This window comes from Taudactylus pleione, unplaced genomic scaffold, assembly GCF_031769625.1.
Source record: "Taudactylus pleione unplaced genomic scaffold, aTauple2 ptg001137l, whole genome shotgun sequence".
NCBI classification, from domain to species: domain Eukaryota; kingdom Metazoa; phylum Chordata; class Amphibia; order Anura; family Myobatrachidae; genus Taudactylus; species Taudactylus pleione.
In genome coordinates, this window is record NW_028285538.1 from 4,466,903 (window position 1) to 4,484,993 (window position 18,091).

The window sequence follows — 18,091 nt, forward strand, 5'->3', positions numbered from 1 at the left end:
ATTTACATCACTAATGGCGTCCTGTGTGGCCTTGACTTGGCGGATCTCCGGAGTATCTGGAGTGGTGTGGATTTTATCCTTCTGCTTGTGATACACCTGTCGGTAGAGCCTCTGAAATGCAAAATGAGTAAGAATAGTTGTCATAGTGTAAGTAATTGGATAACGTAGCACTGCCAATCAGTCCTGCTGAGCCCACAGAGCCGGCCCTAGCCAAATTAGTGCCCTAGGCAAGATTGTGGGTGGTACCCCCGCCATATGATCGTGAAAAAGCGTGTGGCCTCACAGAAGGGGCGTGGTCTCACTGTGCTGTGGCCCCTCCCCCATTGTGCTGCGCTCCCAGCACCCCTCACCCAGCACAGATCACAGCAGACATCACCCAGCACCCCTCACCCAGCACAGCACCCCTCTCGCAGCACAGCACCCATCACCCCTCTCCCAGCACAGCACCCGCGCTAACCACTAGCCTTCATCCAGATGCCCTGTCCCTGCAAACCGCCGCTGCCTGCTCACTGTTTGCTGCTACCAGGCCCGATCGGAGCTGTCAGCTGAGCACTGATCATGGACCCTGCACAGTGACAGTAGCAGCTCCCATAGTCTCTGCCCAGCCAGCATCAGGTGCCCCAGCTGTGACTTCCCCAAACCTCTGCCGGCCCTAGGTGGGCTTCGGTGCCCCTAAACATTTGCTTAGTTTGTCTATGCCTAGGGCCGGCTCTGTGAGCCCAACACTGTATAAGCTCCATTACGCCTCCAGGTAACCCAGTACACATTTCTGATAGCCTGGGGACCATAGGTAGAGACTGCAAATATTATATACATGTTATGTTATAGCATACGCCAATATTTACACCGTGTGAATGAGATGTTTTATTGTATTGCAAAAGTTTGAATGTTCTTAATACAGATACAAATGAAAGTAGTAACTTTTTGCTCTGATTAATTCTTTAAAATAAAATAAAAACAAAAATATATGTTGTACACATAAACTCCATGAACCATAAACTATGATCTGAAAACATAATGAGACCTCCTCTGTGACTACTTACCTCGTTAAGGATCTTGTTCACTTTCTGTATGTTGACGTGGCTGACGTTATCCGGGGACAGAGTGTAAGCCTTTGCCTTCAGATGTTCATATACTTCTTTATATTTCAGCTGTGGTAATGTTGAACAGCAATAAGGTGAGTTCAGCTGAGTTTCATCACTACAGTACTGTATAACTCAGAATGATACAAGTACAAAAAACGTAATACACATATGCAAAAGGTGGAGAGTATGCAGAATATTACAATAAACAAGGTCTAAATAAAGTGTCCATTATTATTATTATTATCCTTTATTTATATGGCGCCACAAGTGTTCCGCAGCACCTTACATAGTACATAGCACTAATAAGTGAACAAGAAACAAGTAACTTACAGTACATTACAGTGCAGGACACGGATACGATTTATATACATTGCTGCAATAGCGATTAAACACTCACAATAAGAAGCTTGGAGTTGGCAGTCATGTGTTAGGTGCCCTTACGGGGAGTAAGGAGTAGAAGAAAATGTAAAGAGAAGCACATGAGGGAAGAGGTCCCTGCTCGTGAGAGCTTACATTCTAAAGGGGAGGGGCAGACAGACAGGTGTGACACAGAAGGGGAAGATAGGGAGGAAAGAGCATGAAGTGGCTTAGGATGAGAGCTGGAAGGCCTTAATGAAGTAGTGGGTCTTGAGAACCCGTTTGAAGATTTGTAGAGAGATGGAGAGTCTGATAGGGAGAGCATTCCACAGGTAGGGAGCAGCACAGGCAAAATCTTGGATGCGGGAGTGGGAGGAAGTAATCAGTTGGCAAGAGAGGCGGCATGCATTTGTTGAGCGAAGTGAACGGGTGGGAGTGTGAAGGGAGATTAGGTCAGAAATTGAATTGGGAGAGGATTTGGTGAGGGCTTTGTAGGCAAGTGTAAGAACCTTGAATTGGCATCCGAAGGGAAAGGGGAGCCATTGTATGGCTTGAAGGATAGGGGAAGCAGATGTAGAACATCTGGAGAGGAAGATGAGCTGAGCAGCAGCATTGAGGACCGATTGTAGTGTAGAGAGGTGGGAGACTGGGAGGCCAGGTAGGAGAAGGTTACAGTAGTCCAATCTGGAGATGAACAGTTAGTGGATGAGGGTTTTAGTGGCATCCTGGGTGAGGAAGAGTCTAATCCTGGAGATATTTTTTAGGTGGAAACGGCAGGACTGCAAGAGGTGCTGAATGTGTGGTTAAATGAGAGGGAAGAGTCTAGGATAACTCCAAGACAGCACACTTTGGGGCTAGAGGAGATAGTTGTGCCATCAATAGATAATGAAATTGTGGGAAGTGAGGTAGTGGAAGAGGGTGGGAAGATGATCAGCTCAGTCTTAGACATATGAAGTTTAAGAAAGCGCTGGGACATCCATGAAGAGATAGCAGAGAGACAGTTGGAGATACGGGTAAGGAGCGAGGGGGAGAGCTCAGGGGTGGAAAGGTAAATTTGAGTATCATCACCATAGAAATGATATTGGAGGTCAAAGGAGTTTATGAGTTCACCTAAAGAGGACGTATATAGGGAGAAAAGGAGAGGTCCAAGAACAGAACCTTGGGGAACTCCTACTGTTAGTGGAAGTGGGGGGGAAGAGGAGTCATTATTATTCATGGGTGTGCATAGTATGCATGTGCCCTTACAGTACACAGTTTTATCTTATGTACTGTATATGATAGTACTCCAGTATAAAACAATACAGTATTCCTAGTACATTGCCCCTAATTGCAACAATCTAATGCACCACTGAGCCAAATTTAAAATTGATTTGAAACACACTCTTGATGCAAATCTAACAAAAGGGGGAAACATCTTCAGCTACATTATGGATATTACCCTGTCAAAAGTGGTTAATATATAGGACAAAGAGTCAATTGGTGAAGAAGTGTATGTCAGTTTTACGTGCTGTAACCTGGCTGGCAAATGCCCATGTGTATGAACCTACCACTTTTCACTTAAAAAAAATCTTTGAAAGTAGAAGGCAATTTCCAGTTCTGGCTTCTAAAGTACCCAAAAGTGATGCCAGATAGTGAAGCACAACTTAGGTACTGTATGTTTTGTCGACATTCATCATGTCTATATGAGAATGTTTTAATGTTGACGTGCATAGCATGTCGACATTGACCTGTCATCGTTCATCATGTCGACATGAAATGTCAACATGATTAGAATGTCGTCAAAACTGTGTGTCCCAGTGTTTAGCTCAGAAATACATAGCATTACAGTAACCAGTAATGCAGACATATTACATGATATTTAAGTGGTTGGAAACAAAGAATAATACATACAGACAACAAACAATTATTACTTACATCACTGCCAATTGCCTGAGCCTTCTTGGCAAGTAAAATGGATGGGGTGTCGTTTGGAAGACTGTAACCCTTAGGGAGAGCGCTGATACCAGCTCCACGATACAGGTTCTGTTTTGAAAAAAATGGACATAAAAGAAGATTATCTTGTTGAATAGTAACATTCTATCTATCTATCTATCTATCTATCTATCTATCTATCTATCTATCTATCTATCTATCTATCTCATGTCTATCTATCCCATATCTATCTCATATCTATCTATCTATCTATCTATCTATCTATCTATCACATATCTATCTATCCCATATCTATCTATCTATCTATCTATCTATCTATCTATCTATCTATCTATCTATCTCATGTCTATCTATCTCATGTCTATATATCTATACATCTATCTACCTCATGTATATGTATCTGTCTACCTCATGTATATCTATCTATCTCACATATATATATATATATATATATATATATATATACAGTATCTCATATCTATCTCATATCTATCTATCTCATATGTATCTATCTCATATCTATCTATCTATCTATCTATCTCTCTAACTATCTCATATCTATCTATCTATCTCTCATATCTATCTATCCCATATCTATCTATCCGATATCTATCTATCTATCTATGATAGGGCCGGATTAACAATGGGGCGGGTGGAGCTACAGCTCCAGGCCCACCCATAAAAACAGGCCCACACCGCCAAGGAGGATCAGCTGAAGACAGGAACTATTTTTTTTCCTGTCAGAACAAGTGGCCATCCGAGGTTCTCCCCTTTCAAACTGCACCCCCAACCACCACCTCCAGTTCACACACCCTCCCAATCCCACCCACCCGGAAGAATCTTCTCAGAGTCCTGGCCGCCTGAGCTGCGCAGTGGAAGGCTTCACTTCACAAGCCCTCCCTGCGCCGCGTAGCGTACCTCAGCCCCTCCTCTACACTATGTGAAGTCAAGCCGCGTGACATCACATAGATGCGACCACGCGGCCCGCGCCGGGCTCTCATGGTGGACTAAGGAGGAGACACACCTGACGCCGACAGCTCCGACCTTCCTGTCAGTACCAGTGCCAGTGGGGAGAAGACAATGGAAAGGTAAAGGAAGGTAAGTGAACTACATGAAGGGGGGAGCGTGTGCAGAGAGGGGGAAGGGGAGGAACACCATAATGTACACTGAGAGGGGGGCATAGTAATGGACACAGAGGGGAGAGGACGTAATGATGCACACATATGGAGGGACATAACAATAGACACAGAGGGGAAGCATAATAATGGACATACAGGGGGGGTAATAATGGACATAGAGACAGGGCATAATAAAGAACACAAGGGGGACATAATAATGTACATAGAGGGGTGGGTAATGTATACAGAGAGGGGGCATAATAAAGAACACAGGGGGGCATAATAATGGACAGAGGGGGGTTATTAATGGACACAGAGGGGGGGGCATAATAAAGGACACGGGGTAATATAAAAATGGACACGGGGGGACATAATGGACACAGGGGGGGTACAGAATAATGGACACAGAGGGGAGTACATAATAATGGACAAAGGGTGGGAAGACATAATAATGGACATAAGGGGGGGACATAATAATAATAGAGAGGGGAGGACATAATAATGGATACAGGGGGGGCATACTAATGGATATAGTGGAGGGGGAGAGAACATAATAACGGACACAGAGGAGGCTTTGGGAAAATAATGATGGACACAGGAGGAGGAGGAAGGGGGATACAACACAGAATATACAGATGAGGGGGGTAGTGCAATACAGAACAAACAGATGAGAGGCAGTGGCGTATCTATAATGGGTGCAGTGTGTGCGGTTCCAGGGGGCCCCGCACCGCACACACTACACCCATATTTTTTTAAAACTTACCTGTCCAAGGTCCCACTAACATTATTATTACAAGCATAATATATATTCCATTTACCTGTGTATTTATTTATATACTGTATTTGTGCCATTTTTTCTTTTGTATTTTGTGAACCCCCTTTTAAAAACGGGCTACCCCTGTGTCCCAGGCCGGTGACAGAAAGACAGCAACAGAGAAGCTTCAGCGTAATGCAGCTAGCGGGAGGAGGAGTGAATAACAACGGGCCCAACTGAGAGGTAGGAACATTTAATTTAAGAAATTAAAATGTTATAAATATAATTTGGTGTTTTTCTTTTTATGTCAGATTTTAAAAATGGTATGTGGTCAGGGAATGATGTGAGTGAGGGGTATTTGTGTCTGTTATGTGGTCAGGGCATGATGTGAGTGAGGGGCATTTGTGTCTGATATGAGGTCAGGGTATGATGTGAGTGAGGGGTATTTTTGTGTCTGATATGAGGTCAGGGTATGATATGAGTGAGGGGTATTTGTGTGTCTGTTATATGGTCAGGGTATGGTGTGAGTGAGGGGTATCTGTGTCTTCTGTGGTCAGGGTATGGTGTGAGTGAGGGGTATTTGTGTCTGATATGTGGTCAGGGCATGATGTGAGTGAGGGGTATTTGTGTGTTTGTTATGTGGTCAGGGTATGATGTGAGTGATGGGTATTTGTGTCTGTTATGTGGTCAGGGTATGATGTGAGTGAGGGGTATTTGTGTCTATTATGTGGTCAGGGAATGATGTGAGTGAGGGGTATTTGTGTCTGTTATGTGATCAGGGTATGATGTGAGTGAGGGGTATTTGTGTCTGTTATGTGGTCAGGGCATTATGTGAGTGAGGGGTATTTGTGTGTCTGATATGAGGTCAGGGAATGATGTGAGTGAGGTGTATTTGTGTGTCTCTTATATGGTCAGGGTATGGTGTGAGTGAGGGGTATTTGTGTCTTCTGTGGTCAGGGCATGATGTGAGTGAGGGGTATTTGTGTGCCTGTTATCTGGTCAGGGAATGATGTGAGTGAGGGGTATTTGTGTCTGTTATTATGTGGTCAGGGCATGATGGTGAGTGAGGGGTATTTGTGTCTGTTATGTGGTCAGGGCATGATGTGAGTGAGGGGTATTTGTGTCTCTGTTATGTGGTCAGGGCATGATGTGAGTGAGGGGTATTTGTGTCTGTTATGTGGTCAGGGTATTATGTGAGTGAGGGGTATTTGTGTCTGTTATGTGGTCAGGGTATTATGTGAGTGAGGGGTATTTGTGTGCCTGTTATGTGGTCAGGGCATGATGTGAGTGAGGGGTATTTGTGTCTGTTATGTGGTCAGGGCATTATGTGAGTGAGGGGTATTTGTGCCTGTTATGTGGTCAGGGCATGATGTGAGTGAGGGGTATTTGTGTGTCTGTTATGTGGTCAGGGTATTATGTGAGTGAGGGGTATATGTGTCTGTTATGTGGTCAGGGTATTATGTGAGTGAGGGGTATCTGTGTCATGTGGTCAGGGTATTATGTGAGTGAGGGGTATTTGTGTGTCTGTTATGTGGTTGGGGCATGATGTGAGTGAGGGGTATTTGTGTCTGTTATGTGGTCAGGGTATTATGTGAGTGAGGGGTATTTGTGTCTGATATGTGGTCAGGGTATTATGTGAGTGAGGGGTATTTGTGTCTTCTGTGGTCAGGGCATGATGTGAGTGAGGGGTATTTGTGTGCCTGTTATCTGGTCAGGGAATGATGTGAGTGAGGGGTATTTGTGTCTGTTATGTGGTCAGGGCATGATGGTGAGTGAGGGGTATTTGTGTCTGTTATGTGGTCAGGGCATGATGTGAGTGAGGGGTATTTGTGTCTCTGTTATGTGGTCAGGGCATGATGTGAGTGAGGGGTATTTGTGTCTGTTATGTGGTCAGGGTATTATGTGAGTGAGGGGTATTTGTGTCTGTTATGTGGTCAGGGTATTATGTGAGTGAGGGGTATTTGTGTGCCTGTTATGTGGTCAGGGCATGATGTGAGTGAGGGGTATTTGTGTCTGTTATGTGGTCAGGGCATTATGTGAGTGAGGGGTATTTGTGCCTGTTATGTGGTCAGGGCATGATGTGAGTGAGGGGTATTTGTGTGTCTGTTATGTGGTCAGGGTATTATGTGAGTGAGGGGTATATGTGTCTGTTATGTGGTCAGGGTATTATGTGAGTGAGGGGTATATGTGTCATGTGGTCAGGGTATTATGTGAGTGAGGGGTATTTGTGTGTCTGTTATGTGGTTGGGGCATGATGTGAGTGAGGGGTATTTGTGTCTGTTATGTGGTCAGGGTATTATGTGAGTGAGGGGTATTTGTGCCTGTTATTTGGTCAGGGCATGATGTGAGTGAGGGGTATTTGTGTGTCTGTTATGTGGTCAGGGCATGATGTGAGTGAGGGGTATTTGTGTGTCTGTTATGTGGTCAGGGCATGATGTGAGTGAGGAGTATTTGTGTCTGTTATGTGGTCAGGGCATGATGTGAGTGAGGGGTATTTGTGTGTCTGTTATGTGGTCAGGGCATGATGTGAGTAAGGGGTATTTGTGTGTCTGTTATGTGGTCAGGGCATGATGTGAGTGAGGGATATTTGTGTGACTGTTATGTGGTCAGGGCATGATGTGAGTGAGGAATATTTGTGTGACTGTTATGTGGTCAGGGTATGATGGAGAGTGAGGGGTATTTGTGTGTCTGTTATGTGGTGAGGGAATGATGTGAGTGAGGGGTATTTGTGTGACTGTTATGTGGTCAGGGCATGATGTGAGTGAGGGGTATTTGTGTGTCTGTTATGTGGTCAGGGCATGATGTGAGTGAGGGGTTTTTGTGTCTGTTATGTGGTCAGGGTATTATGTGAGTGATGGGTATATGTGTCTGTTATGTGGTCAGGGTATTATGTGAGTGATGGGTATATGTGTCTGTTATGTGGTCAGGGTATTATGTGAGTGATGAGTATATGTGTCTGTTATGTGGTCAGGGTATTATGTGAGTGAGGGGTATTTGTGTGTCTGTTATGTGGTCAGGGTATGATGTGAGTGAGGGGTATTTGTGTCTGTTATGTGGTCAGGGTATTATGTGAGTGAGGGGTATATGTGTCTGTTATGTGGTCAGGGTATTATGTGAGTGAGGGGTATTTGTGTGTCTGTTATGTGGTCAGGGTATGATGTGAGTGAGGAGTATTTGTGTGTCTGTTATGTGGTCAGGGAATGATGTGAGTGAGGGGTATTTGTGTCTGTTATTTGGTCAGGGTATTATGTGAGTGAGGGGTATTTGTGTCTGTTATGTGGTCAGGGTATTATGTGAGTGAGGGGTATTTGTGTGTCTGTTATGTGGTCAGGGTATGATGTGAGTGAGGAGTATTTGTGTGTCTGTTATGTGGTCAGGGAATGATGTGAGTGAGGGGTATTTGTGTCTGTTATTTGGTCAGGGTATTATGTGAGTGAGGGGTATTTGTGTCTGTTATGTGGTCAGCGTATGATGGAGAGTAAGGGGTATATCAGTCAGCATTAGGGCCAGGGAGTGGTGGTGAGAGGGATTACAGATGGTGAAATATGGGGTCGATGAGTGAATGTGAATGATGTGTACTTAAGTGTTTGAGGGATGGTCTCTATGAGTGGTAGTGGGTAAAAGGTAGTATAGTACAGACAGCAATACTTACACCTGTGCCTGCACAAAGGTGATGCGATAGGTGACTACTATTGGCCTACTAAAATACATGTGTTTGTGGGGGGGGCACAAATATATATGCGAAGAGGGGAGGGTCATTGGGGTGGTGGTAGGTAGGCGCTAGCTATGCCCATCATGGTGCTAACCACCCCCCCTGTACAGACCACTCCCCAACACACACGTCTCGCCCCCCACATCATTAGTCACACCCCTGCGGCAGTATACAATAGGCCCTTCATAAATTTCAGCTCCAGGCCCATTTGGACCTTAATCTGGCACTGTATCTATCTATCTATCCCATATCTCAAATCTATCTATCTATCTATCTATCTATCTATCTATCCCATATCTATCTATCCCATATCTATCTATCCCAATTCTATCTATCTCATATCTATCTATCTATCTATCTCATATCTATCTATCTATCTATCCCATATCTATCTATCTATCTATCTATCTATCTATCTATCTATCTATCTATTGATCTCATATCTATCTATCTATCTATCTATCCCATATCTATCTATCTATCTATCTATCTATCTATCTATCTATCTATCTATCTATCTATCTATCTATCATCACCTTACATCTGTCAGCCTGTCTGTATGACTTTCTGTCTATAATGATACATTGTAGAAGATGCTATAGTATAGATGTACTCACATCACTGCGTATCTTATTGGCATTGCTGGCTCTGTCCAATTCAACTGTGTTTGTGGTTGATGTCACCTTTCCTCTAACATTCTGCTCATAATCGGTGTGATAGACAACCTGCAAACAAGGAAAACATTATTAATGCATTTCAAAATCTTATATTCTCATGAACAAGGCTGACCAAATTGTGCATGGCTATTTTATTATAGCATTACTGATCATGTCAAAGACTTCAGAATGAATTGCCAATCACTTTGTGGCCCTCCACTAATGTGCATCAGGCACATTCCCACAGCAGAGGCAGCCATTTTGTGGGCAGTATATGACAGCAGCCTATCAAGTCTCTAGAAAACAGCGGCATCACAGCAGAGGCAGCCATTTTGTGGGTAGTATACAGTATGAAAGCAGCCTATCAAGTCATTAGAAAACAGCGGCATCACTGCAATGGAGTTTGGAGGCAGCCTTCGGCTATTGCTGCATGGAGACATTTTGTTTCCTAGTGAACGTACACACTCATAAAATATAGAAACAACACTCACATCACTGCTTTGTTTTCCACTAGCGACAGCCTGGACGTAGACAGGCGTTTCTGTCACTGAGGTGTATGTCTTCTTCATCTCCTCTGCTTTAGCTTTATATTTGTTCTGAGAAAGAAATCGAATGTAGTGATTAGAACAAAACAGTTTACCATTTCAACCTTGTTAATAGAGAAAACAACAGATGTTTGTTTTCAATTTAATTTAATTGAAATTATGTTGCATAACTTTGTACCTGTATTTTGTATTTGTGTGTCTATTTACCTGTCTATTTACCTTCTACAGTAAATGCAACTTTCACATTTATTTTTTGAAATTGAGTATTTTTTATTGAAAATGTTTTTCCAATTAAACAATACAATATAACAATAATAAAAAAATAAAAAAAACACACACAATAATTATCACACATCAAAATCATAAAACATATCCATCACAAATATATAATAATACATTCGCAAACTGCAGAAAAAGAAAATAATAGACTCAGTGCAGAAAAGTATCAAAATAATCTATTACAGACTTGTGTATGCGACACCTCATTCCATTTGTACATTGTATAGAATTAGAAAATGTGACCTACGCTTTGACGCCTAACACTGTTAAGTCACATCTCCACATTGTCTCTACACTAAGCTTGTTGCTCCAGATGTAAGCCTGGTGTATATACTACTGTTGTAGAGATGGATGCATTGTAGCATACCCACACAAATATGCTTTATTTATGTGTATCTTATGTAGGTGGATTTTCTGACATATATACGGACAACTCCACCACAGGCCCATAACATAAAAACGTATTCATAATTTAAACAAACAGACACACGAAAAAAGCACATTAAGAGCTAATGTCATTGAGAGATAATGCCCATAGGTAGTATAAATCTGCTCATGCTGAATTATGTTTTACCCCTGGTAGACAGAAAAGCGACAAGGGGGTGATGCCAAGGAACTGGGGATCATTGATCAGAGAGTAAGCACTTCTGGGCACAATAGCGCCTTCTTACAGTGTAGTGTGAACAGCCCAGTGTTGTCATGTCCTTTACTCTTCTTCTGTGTATTAACAGAAGCTAGGTGGCAGCACCTGTACTGCCGATACTGGTGCTGTAATGCATCTTGTCAAAAGTAAATGTAAATTTAATTACGCGTCAAAGGCTAAATCACTTTATCCCCACATTTATAGACCCAAACAGGGCTATAATATAAATGTTTTATCCATTGGGTGGAATCATTAGATGCAGCAACACTAGTCCACTAACCTATACCATTGTAGCCATAGGCGTCCATTTACAGAGCATAGTACTCAAGTGGCCTCACACATTGAAGCTTTTCTATCGTGTTAATCTGGGGCATGGTGGGGTCCAGGGCTCTCCAGACATGATTGGACAGATAATTGCACTTACGTCACTGCGGAGGTCATATGCGTGCTTGGCATGAAGAATCTCTGGGGTGTCCCAAACAAAACAGCCCAATCCTTTCAGCCAGTTCAAATCGTCTTTGTAGACAATCTAAAACACATAAAAAGTTAATGCAGAAGACTTTAAAATATGCAATAACAAAAAAAAAATTCTCTAAAAATAGATTTGAAAAACGGAGTCAAATGCAGAACATGTATAGTTCAACTTAACGTACATCGCTCAGTTGATCGTTGACCTTGCGGGCGTGGGTGTAGAGCTGAAGGTCGGGCATGCAGATCCATTCATGGAGATGTTTTCGGTAATCAATTTCGCTGACTTTGTTCTGTGTCTCCCGGGCAGTGATGATCTCCAGCATGTCAGGTGCAATGTGAATCTTACTCTTATTCTTCTCATATACGTCTCTGTACAAACGCTACAAAGATAGGCAAATTCATCATTTTAAGGATGAAAGGTTCTGAGTTGCCCAGGTAAATACTGATTTACTGACCTGACAAGCATATTATTAAAACTGTCCATACATGCAGACATTTGGATGTGTAATGTGCTGTAATCTATGAACAGTTAGCACTGTCCTAGGTATTGTTAATAAATACTCCCTGAGAAAGTCATTGTGCCACCCACCCCAACTTATGCTCCTCTATCCAACATGCCCTCATTATTGTTATTGCAAAATAATCGGAGACTGGAGAAGAAAAAGTAGGAAATATAGAGGTTAAAAGAAAAAGTAAGAAAACTTTAAAATAAAATCTATATACTATTGCCAATATTATAAACAGTATATTTCACTTTTAATCAAACCAGTGCCAAATTGCTGTGTGTGCAAGTGGGTCAAAAACAACAAAGATTGAACATGTGCCATCTGGGAATGGTAGAAAATTCTGTTGGCTAATAATCACTGGGCCTGTTTCAGAGATGGGCGCATATAATAATATGCTAATGACGCAGAAGGCGTCTCTGATCTGCTGCTGCATCGCAGAATGCAGCAGTGGATCAACTTCGTGAAATTCATGCCAGTGAAGCTGCCTCCAAGGAAGCAGTCGTTGGTTTCAACACACCCAGAAAATAGGGTCTACATTCCCCCATTTTCTGTAACACCCCCTGTTGCCGCAATGTCGCCGCCCCCAAGCGCTAGTAGCATCTCAATCGTGCTGCAGCATTTGGGGCATTGCGAGCAACATAGAAGCCCTGGTTCTGCACATGCGCAGATCCCAAAACATTGGAGATGTTCATAATCCATCGGGTTTGCGTACATCTCTGAATTAGGCCCCTAGTCTGCAAGTGTGTGCTGTAATTGTCTCCACTAATTGTCAGCACAAGATGGCCGGATCAGATCTGTCCAATGTGTCTTTAAACCTCCACATGAACAAGCAGAACAATAAAGAATCAAATAATTGGCTATTTTTGATTAGCTATTATCAGTCTTATCGTGATTGGTGGATGAAATCCCGACGCTGGCAGCCCGAACAGCGCAGATCCCGACAGGGCAGGTAAGTATGCCATTCCTATCCCTCTCTCCCCCCTAACCCTAACCCTCCCTTAGGGGTGCCTAACCCTAACCTCCCCCCTGGTGTCTAACCTTAACCCCCCCCACAGCTATCTGCTCGCGACGCCTGGCTTACCTTCGTTCGGTATGCCGGTCGTCGGGATTTTGGTGGGTGGATAATGATAGGCGTCGGGATTACGACGCCTATCATTACTCCCATGCCGGGCTTTTACAGTCTTGAAGACGGCGGTCGGCATTTCGACTGCCGGCTTCTTGACTACATACTGTCTTGTCTACAGCTATGATAGTTTTTCACACTTCCCTAAGTAAATGGTCCAAGTTTACATTGCACCAATCTATCTGAGTACTTGTAGAATAAGCCAGAGATGAATGAATGGTTCTCTGGATCCTGAGGAATGCTTGGGATGTTGTAAATAATTAGTATAAGCCAGATAATATAGTTCTGTTTCTCCGTTTTTAGAAAATCAAGCTGTGTAATTGTGAAGATGACTGTTGAAGATCACTTTCTGTCTCATCACTTAGAAAGGTCACTACAAATGCACACTAAATGCAATGTCATCTACTCACATCCAGAGGAAGCTTGCCCACTCTGACGCATCGCGCTGTGTTTGGGTCATCCTGAATACCTCTCGGCAAAGTGTACAGTGCTTTAAACTTCTCGTATTCCTCGCGGTACTTCAGCTATTAACAAAGAGAAGAGACATTGTATTACATACTTGTTTCATCTAGAACACAATGTAATGAGTATTTAAGGATCTTTTAGGAAAAAGAAAACCTGCAGTATACTCACAGTGCTAGCGATGTGTTTATTCTGCTTAGCAAATGCTAAGGCAACTGTATCAGAAGGAAGCTGGTAACTTGTGGCTTTGACAGTTTCCCAGGCTTGTTTGTATATGTTCTAAAGAATGAAATATATTTTATTGTTTACTTTTAAGCTCTAGATTTGGGTTCCAGATCATCCATCATTCACCAAAGTTCATATTAACACATACATTACTGAAAAGATCCTTTAGGCTTTGGGTACGGTTGTAGTCCACGGTTTCCAGAACGGTTGTGTATTTATCCTTGCTCTTCTGGAAATCCTCTTTGTACTTCCGCTGAATGGGAGAAACAATTAAACAATTAGATAGTGAGCCAAGCAATGAACGCTTACTCTTTAAGAAGTCTGACTTACATCGCTGGCGTTAATGGCGCTTTGAATAGCAGTGACATATACAGGGGTGTCGGTGACAACACTGAAATTCGGGAAGTTTTCTTTACCAGAAGCTGTATATTTATTCTAAAAAAAAAAAGATAGGAAATTGCGAATAAGGATTTTACACCAAAATCTGTTATTTTGCAAAATTTATTTAGGCATAACTTATATATATATTTATTACAAACATATATCTATACTTAACATTTTCTTTCATTTGTTTACAGTCCATTTACATATCTTTGTGTTTAGAACTCACTATAAGTTTGGTCAATGGTCAGATTAATAAGCAATAATTAACTCTGTCAACTAAAAGCAATGCTGCAGCATAAACTGTTTTCTCCATTTAGGAATTCTTATACAAGGCTATTATTAACATTACAACCAAACATCATCACTAGAACGAAGCATCAGCTGGGTGTACAAAGAAAATGTATGTTCCAAGGCAGGATGAGAGCTGATCACATAATGGGGGCATTTGACATATACTTTCATCAGTCACAATCTCAAGTCCTTAGTCTCTTCTAACCACTGTCACTCACTATATCATACAAAGTTGACATAGTCCACGTTAATGAGGCACTGGTGCCTATGAAATTAGTAGACTGCATTCCAATGAATGGCTGTCTACATTATTTGTAGCCAACAGATGGTATATTTACTAAAGTGCAGATTTTTATAAGTGGAGATGTTGCCCATAGCAACCAATCAGATTCTACTTATTTATCTAGTATCGTCTAGAAGATAATAGCTAGAATCTGATTGGTTGCTATGGACAACATCCCCACTTCTAAAAACCAGCACTTTATTAAATATACCCCTTAGTGTGTATCTTTGGTGAAAAAAGGTTAGAAACTCCTGCTTTAAATAATCTTTTGAATTTCTTGTATACACAAGTAACAATCCATTATTTTGGCAACACAAACATACTAATACTGTATTACTTACTTGGCTCTGAAGATCATATGACCTCTTAGCAAGCAAGATTTCTGGTGTGTCCCACACATAACAGCCGATGCCCTTCAGCCATGTCAGGTCATCTTTGTAGAGCACCTATAAAGACCAAAAAAATATTTACAAAATATGACTATTTAAAAAAATAACAATAATTAAAATATTTTCATACAACTATCTAAGTTTGAAAAAAATCCACAGTATTAATTTAACGTTTTGTTTCTTACATCGCTCAAGATCTCGTGGGCTTTTCTGGCATGACTGACACCTTTCTCATCAGGTAAGCACGTCCAGTCATGGAGATAGTGACGATATTCAATGTCACTGAGGATCTGTTGGCACTTCTTGGCAAGGATGTTGTTGAGCATGTCCCCTGGAATATTGATCTTTGTCTTGTTGGTTTCATAGTTCTTCTTGTAACGCAGCTATGAAGACGTGGAATTAAAAAAACATGGAAAATTAATGAATTATAAAAGCTCGAAAGAACATCAAGCTGGAAAAGTCATAGGCAAACATGGCAATTCATTCTAATCAGTCAACAATCGCTGGTCAGTCACTATCTAGTAGTTCATGACTGAATCTGACATGGTCACAAGGAACATCCATGCTCCTGTTGGCTAATGGTTCTAGCTTCTACGCCATTGTGCTTCATCAGCCATGTGGATTCTTATTTCTACGACTCCGATCAACTTAGATAATATTTTCATTGGACTTAGTTTTGGAAATTCATAGCATGATGTTTATTTTGCTGCAAGTCTGACATTTTGGTCGTCTTTATCTGTGCATTATTCTATTGTTTCAGTACTTTCTTAAGCTCACATATAGTTATTGTATATTTGAAAAACAATCTTACCATGCTCCTCATCTTCTGGAAGGCTAACGAATGCACAACACTGGGGAAGTCACCAATTTGGCTGCCAGCAAGGTAATGGCCTCTTTCCTTCATATGGTGTTCTTTGTATTTTAGCTGTAAGAAAAATAATGTATTATTTTTATTATTGTCTAATGACAATAGCCAAATACAATAACAATTATGAAATAAACTATACTTACATCACTGGAAACAATTTTAGCGTGCTTGGCACCAACGATGGGTATATATTTGGAATCCAGTTGGTATCCCAATGCTTTTGTGCTATCCCATATATCTTTGTATAATTTCTAGGGAAAAAAAAACTCACATGAGAAAATAACACAATTTTGGATCTATGTAATTTAATTTCAATGATGAAAATGTATAAAAAATCAACTAAATAAACAGCTTGCGCAGCAAATCTAAATTATTATAAATTGAAAATTTTCACACATCTATAACCTGAAATGGTTACAGGTAGGAACACGAATCTCTATAGTTATATAAATACAACCACCTATTCAATTTACCAATGTACAGTATCATTTTTCTGCAGCCTTCTGTTAGAAATAATATGTCTCTAAATCTGTTTGTCCTCATAAGAATGGAGATGAGTTTGTTAATCTAGGCTGTTACATCCTAATTATTTTTAACCATAAAGAGGCAGAGAAATTGATAAAAATTATTTTCATATCATCTTATTATTATTTAGGAAATACAATACTAATAAGATATATAAAAAATGAAGGAAACATCTCCTATAATATAGGGAGAACAGATGGACCATTAAAATGGTAAAACTTGTAAACAAATATATTTACATGTTTACTTTAGCTGCTATCGAAGTCTTTAATTTTGCTTTATAAAAAAATATTACTTTCTGCTCTGTTTAGGTTGATTTCATTTTTAAAGTTTATTTTAAAGGTATAAAAATAATTATGTGTGCACTCATTTTGCTACTATAGATGGAATAAAATATCTGGCAAGGTTTGTAGCACATGCAAGTGACTGGGGCGCAGATTATTTCTCTTTAATGTTTCATTATACTAGAATCCTAAGCTAAATAATTAGATACTGCACCATGAAAAAAATATTATGGTTGCATAATCAGAAGCCGATTCTGTAACGCAGGATATCCAGTGTTCTATCTTTTTGCTATTAGACATGGACGCTTTTCTAATATTTACGCAGTTGAGCTTTTAGTTGACTGCGCCCGCATCATGGTCGCATTGCGCACGCACCAAGGTATCTTTGCAATGCCGCTCAGGGTGAGGATTACTTTGCAAAGTGACAATCAGGGACTGTTTGGTGGAGGTGAAGGGGAGTGTCAATTGAAAACGCAGACATGTTGCGACCGTTTAGGGGGCATGTGACATCCTGCTTCTGTGATCCAGTACACAGTAAACATGGTTTTATTGTACATTTTACTGCACTTTTTATTGTACTATTGCTGAAAATAAAGAGAGTGTAAAAGCAGAGTACTTGTCTGACACTTACGTCGCTAGCCAGTTTGGACATGTCCCTGGAATGCGCGATCTGAGGAGTTTCTGTAGACCCGATGTAATGGCCTTTCTCCAAGTTAAAGGTTTCTTTGTATTTCAGCTAAAAAAAGAAAGATAAAACAGAAATAAATTAAACAAACACACACACACACACACATATATATATATATATATATATATATATATATATATATATATATTTATTTATTTATTTTTACATATGTATATATATATATATATATATATCTATATCTTGTTTTTCACATTAGAACTGTTGAATTTGTTTGTGAATAGAATTTTTCATTAAGAAATTAAGCAACTCTGCTTGGTATAGAGAATTGTAAATTGTAGTAGTTTAGACTGCATTTGCACTTATTTATTGACCCATATAAGCTGTAATTATTATGCAATGATAAACATGACCTTAGTAAATGCCTTACTGAGATATCTAAAGCATGTATACCTATATAATAAGGAGTGGTTATTACATGGCCTGCTATAACCTCCATATTTGTGGTACTGAATGACAGACCTGAAAATATGACTTATGACAATTTTTTTTA

The 18,091-nt window shown here is 40.7% G+C and overlaps 1 protein-coding gene across 19 annotated transcripts in view; it reads right to left on the minus strand.

Annotated features, from left to right (window-relative positions):
- NEB (nebulin) overlaps positions 1 to 18,091 on the minus strand; it is a 203,217-nt gene that overhangs the window by 75,383 nt on the left and 109,743 nt on the right. For all 19 annotated transcript variants that reach the window (XM_088462027.1, XM_088462026.1, XM_088462030.1 and 16 more), the window contains 16 exons: positions 17,524 to 17,628; positions 16,227 to 16,334; positions 16,027 to 16,140; positions 15,401 to 15,598; positions 15,168 to 15,272; positions 14,199 to 14,303; positions 14,017 to 14,121; positions 13,815 to 13,922; positions 13,592 to 13,705; positions 11,735 to 11,932; positions 11,506 to 11,610; positions 10,106 to 10,210; positions 9,576 to 9,683; positions 3,357 to 3,464; positions 1,044 to 1,151; positions 7 to 111 (listed from right to left, as the gene is read on the minus strand). In XM_088462027.1, coding sequence (XP_088318153.1) covers positions 7 to 111; positions 1,044 to 1,151; positions 3,357 to 3,464; positions 9,576 to 9,683; positions 10,106 to 10,210; positions 11,506 to 11,610; positions 11,735 to 11,932; positions 13,592 to 13,705; positions 13,815 to 13,922; positions 14,017 to 14,121; positions 14,199 to 14,303; positions 15,168 to 15,272; positions 15,401 to 15,598; positions 16,027 to 16,140; positions 16,227 to 16,334; positions 17,524 to 17,628 — 1,899 coding nt within the window. The remainder of the gene's footprint in view (positions 1 to 6; positions 112 to 1,043; positions 1,152 to 3,356; positions 3,465 to 9,575; positions 9,684 to 10,105; positions 10,211 to 11,505; positions 11,611 to 11,734; positions 11,933 to 13,591; positions 13,706 to 13,814; positions 13,923 to 14,016; positions 14,122 to 14,198; positions 14,304 to 15,167; positions 15,273 to 15,400; positions 15,599 to 16,026; positions 16,141 to 16,226; positions 16,335 to 17,523; positions 17,629 to 18,091) is intronic.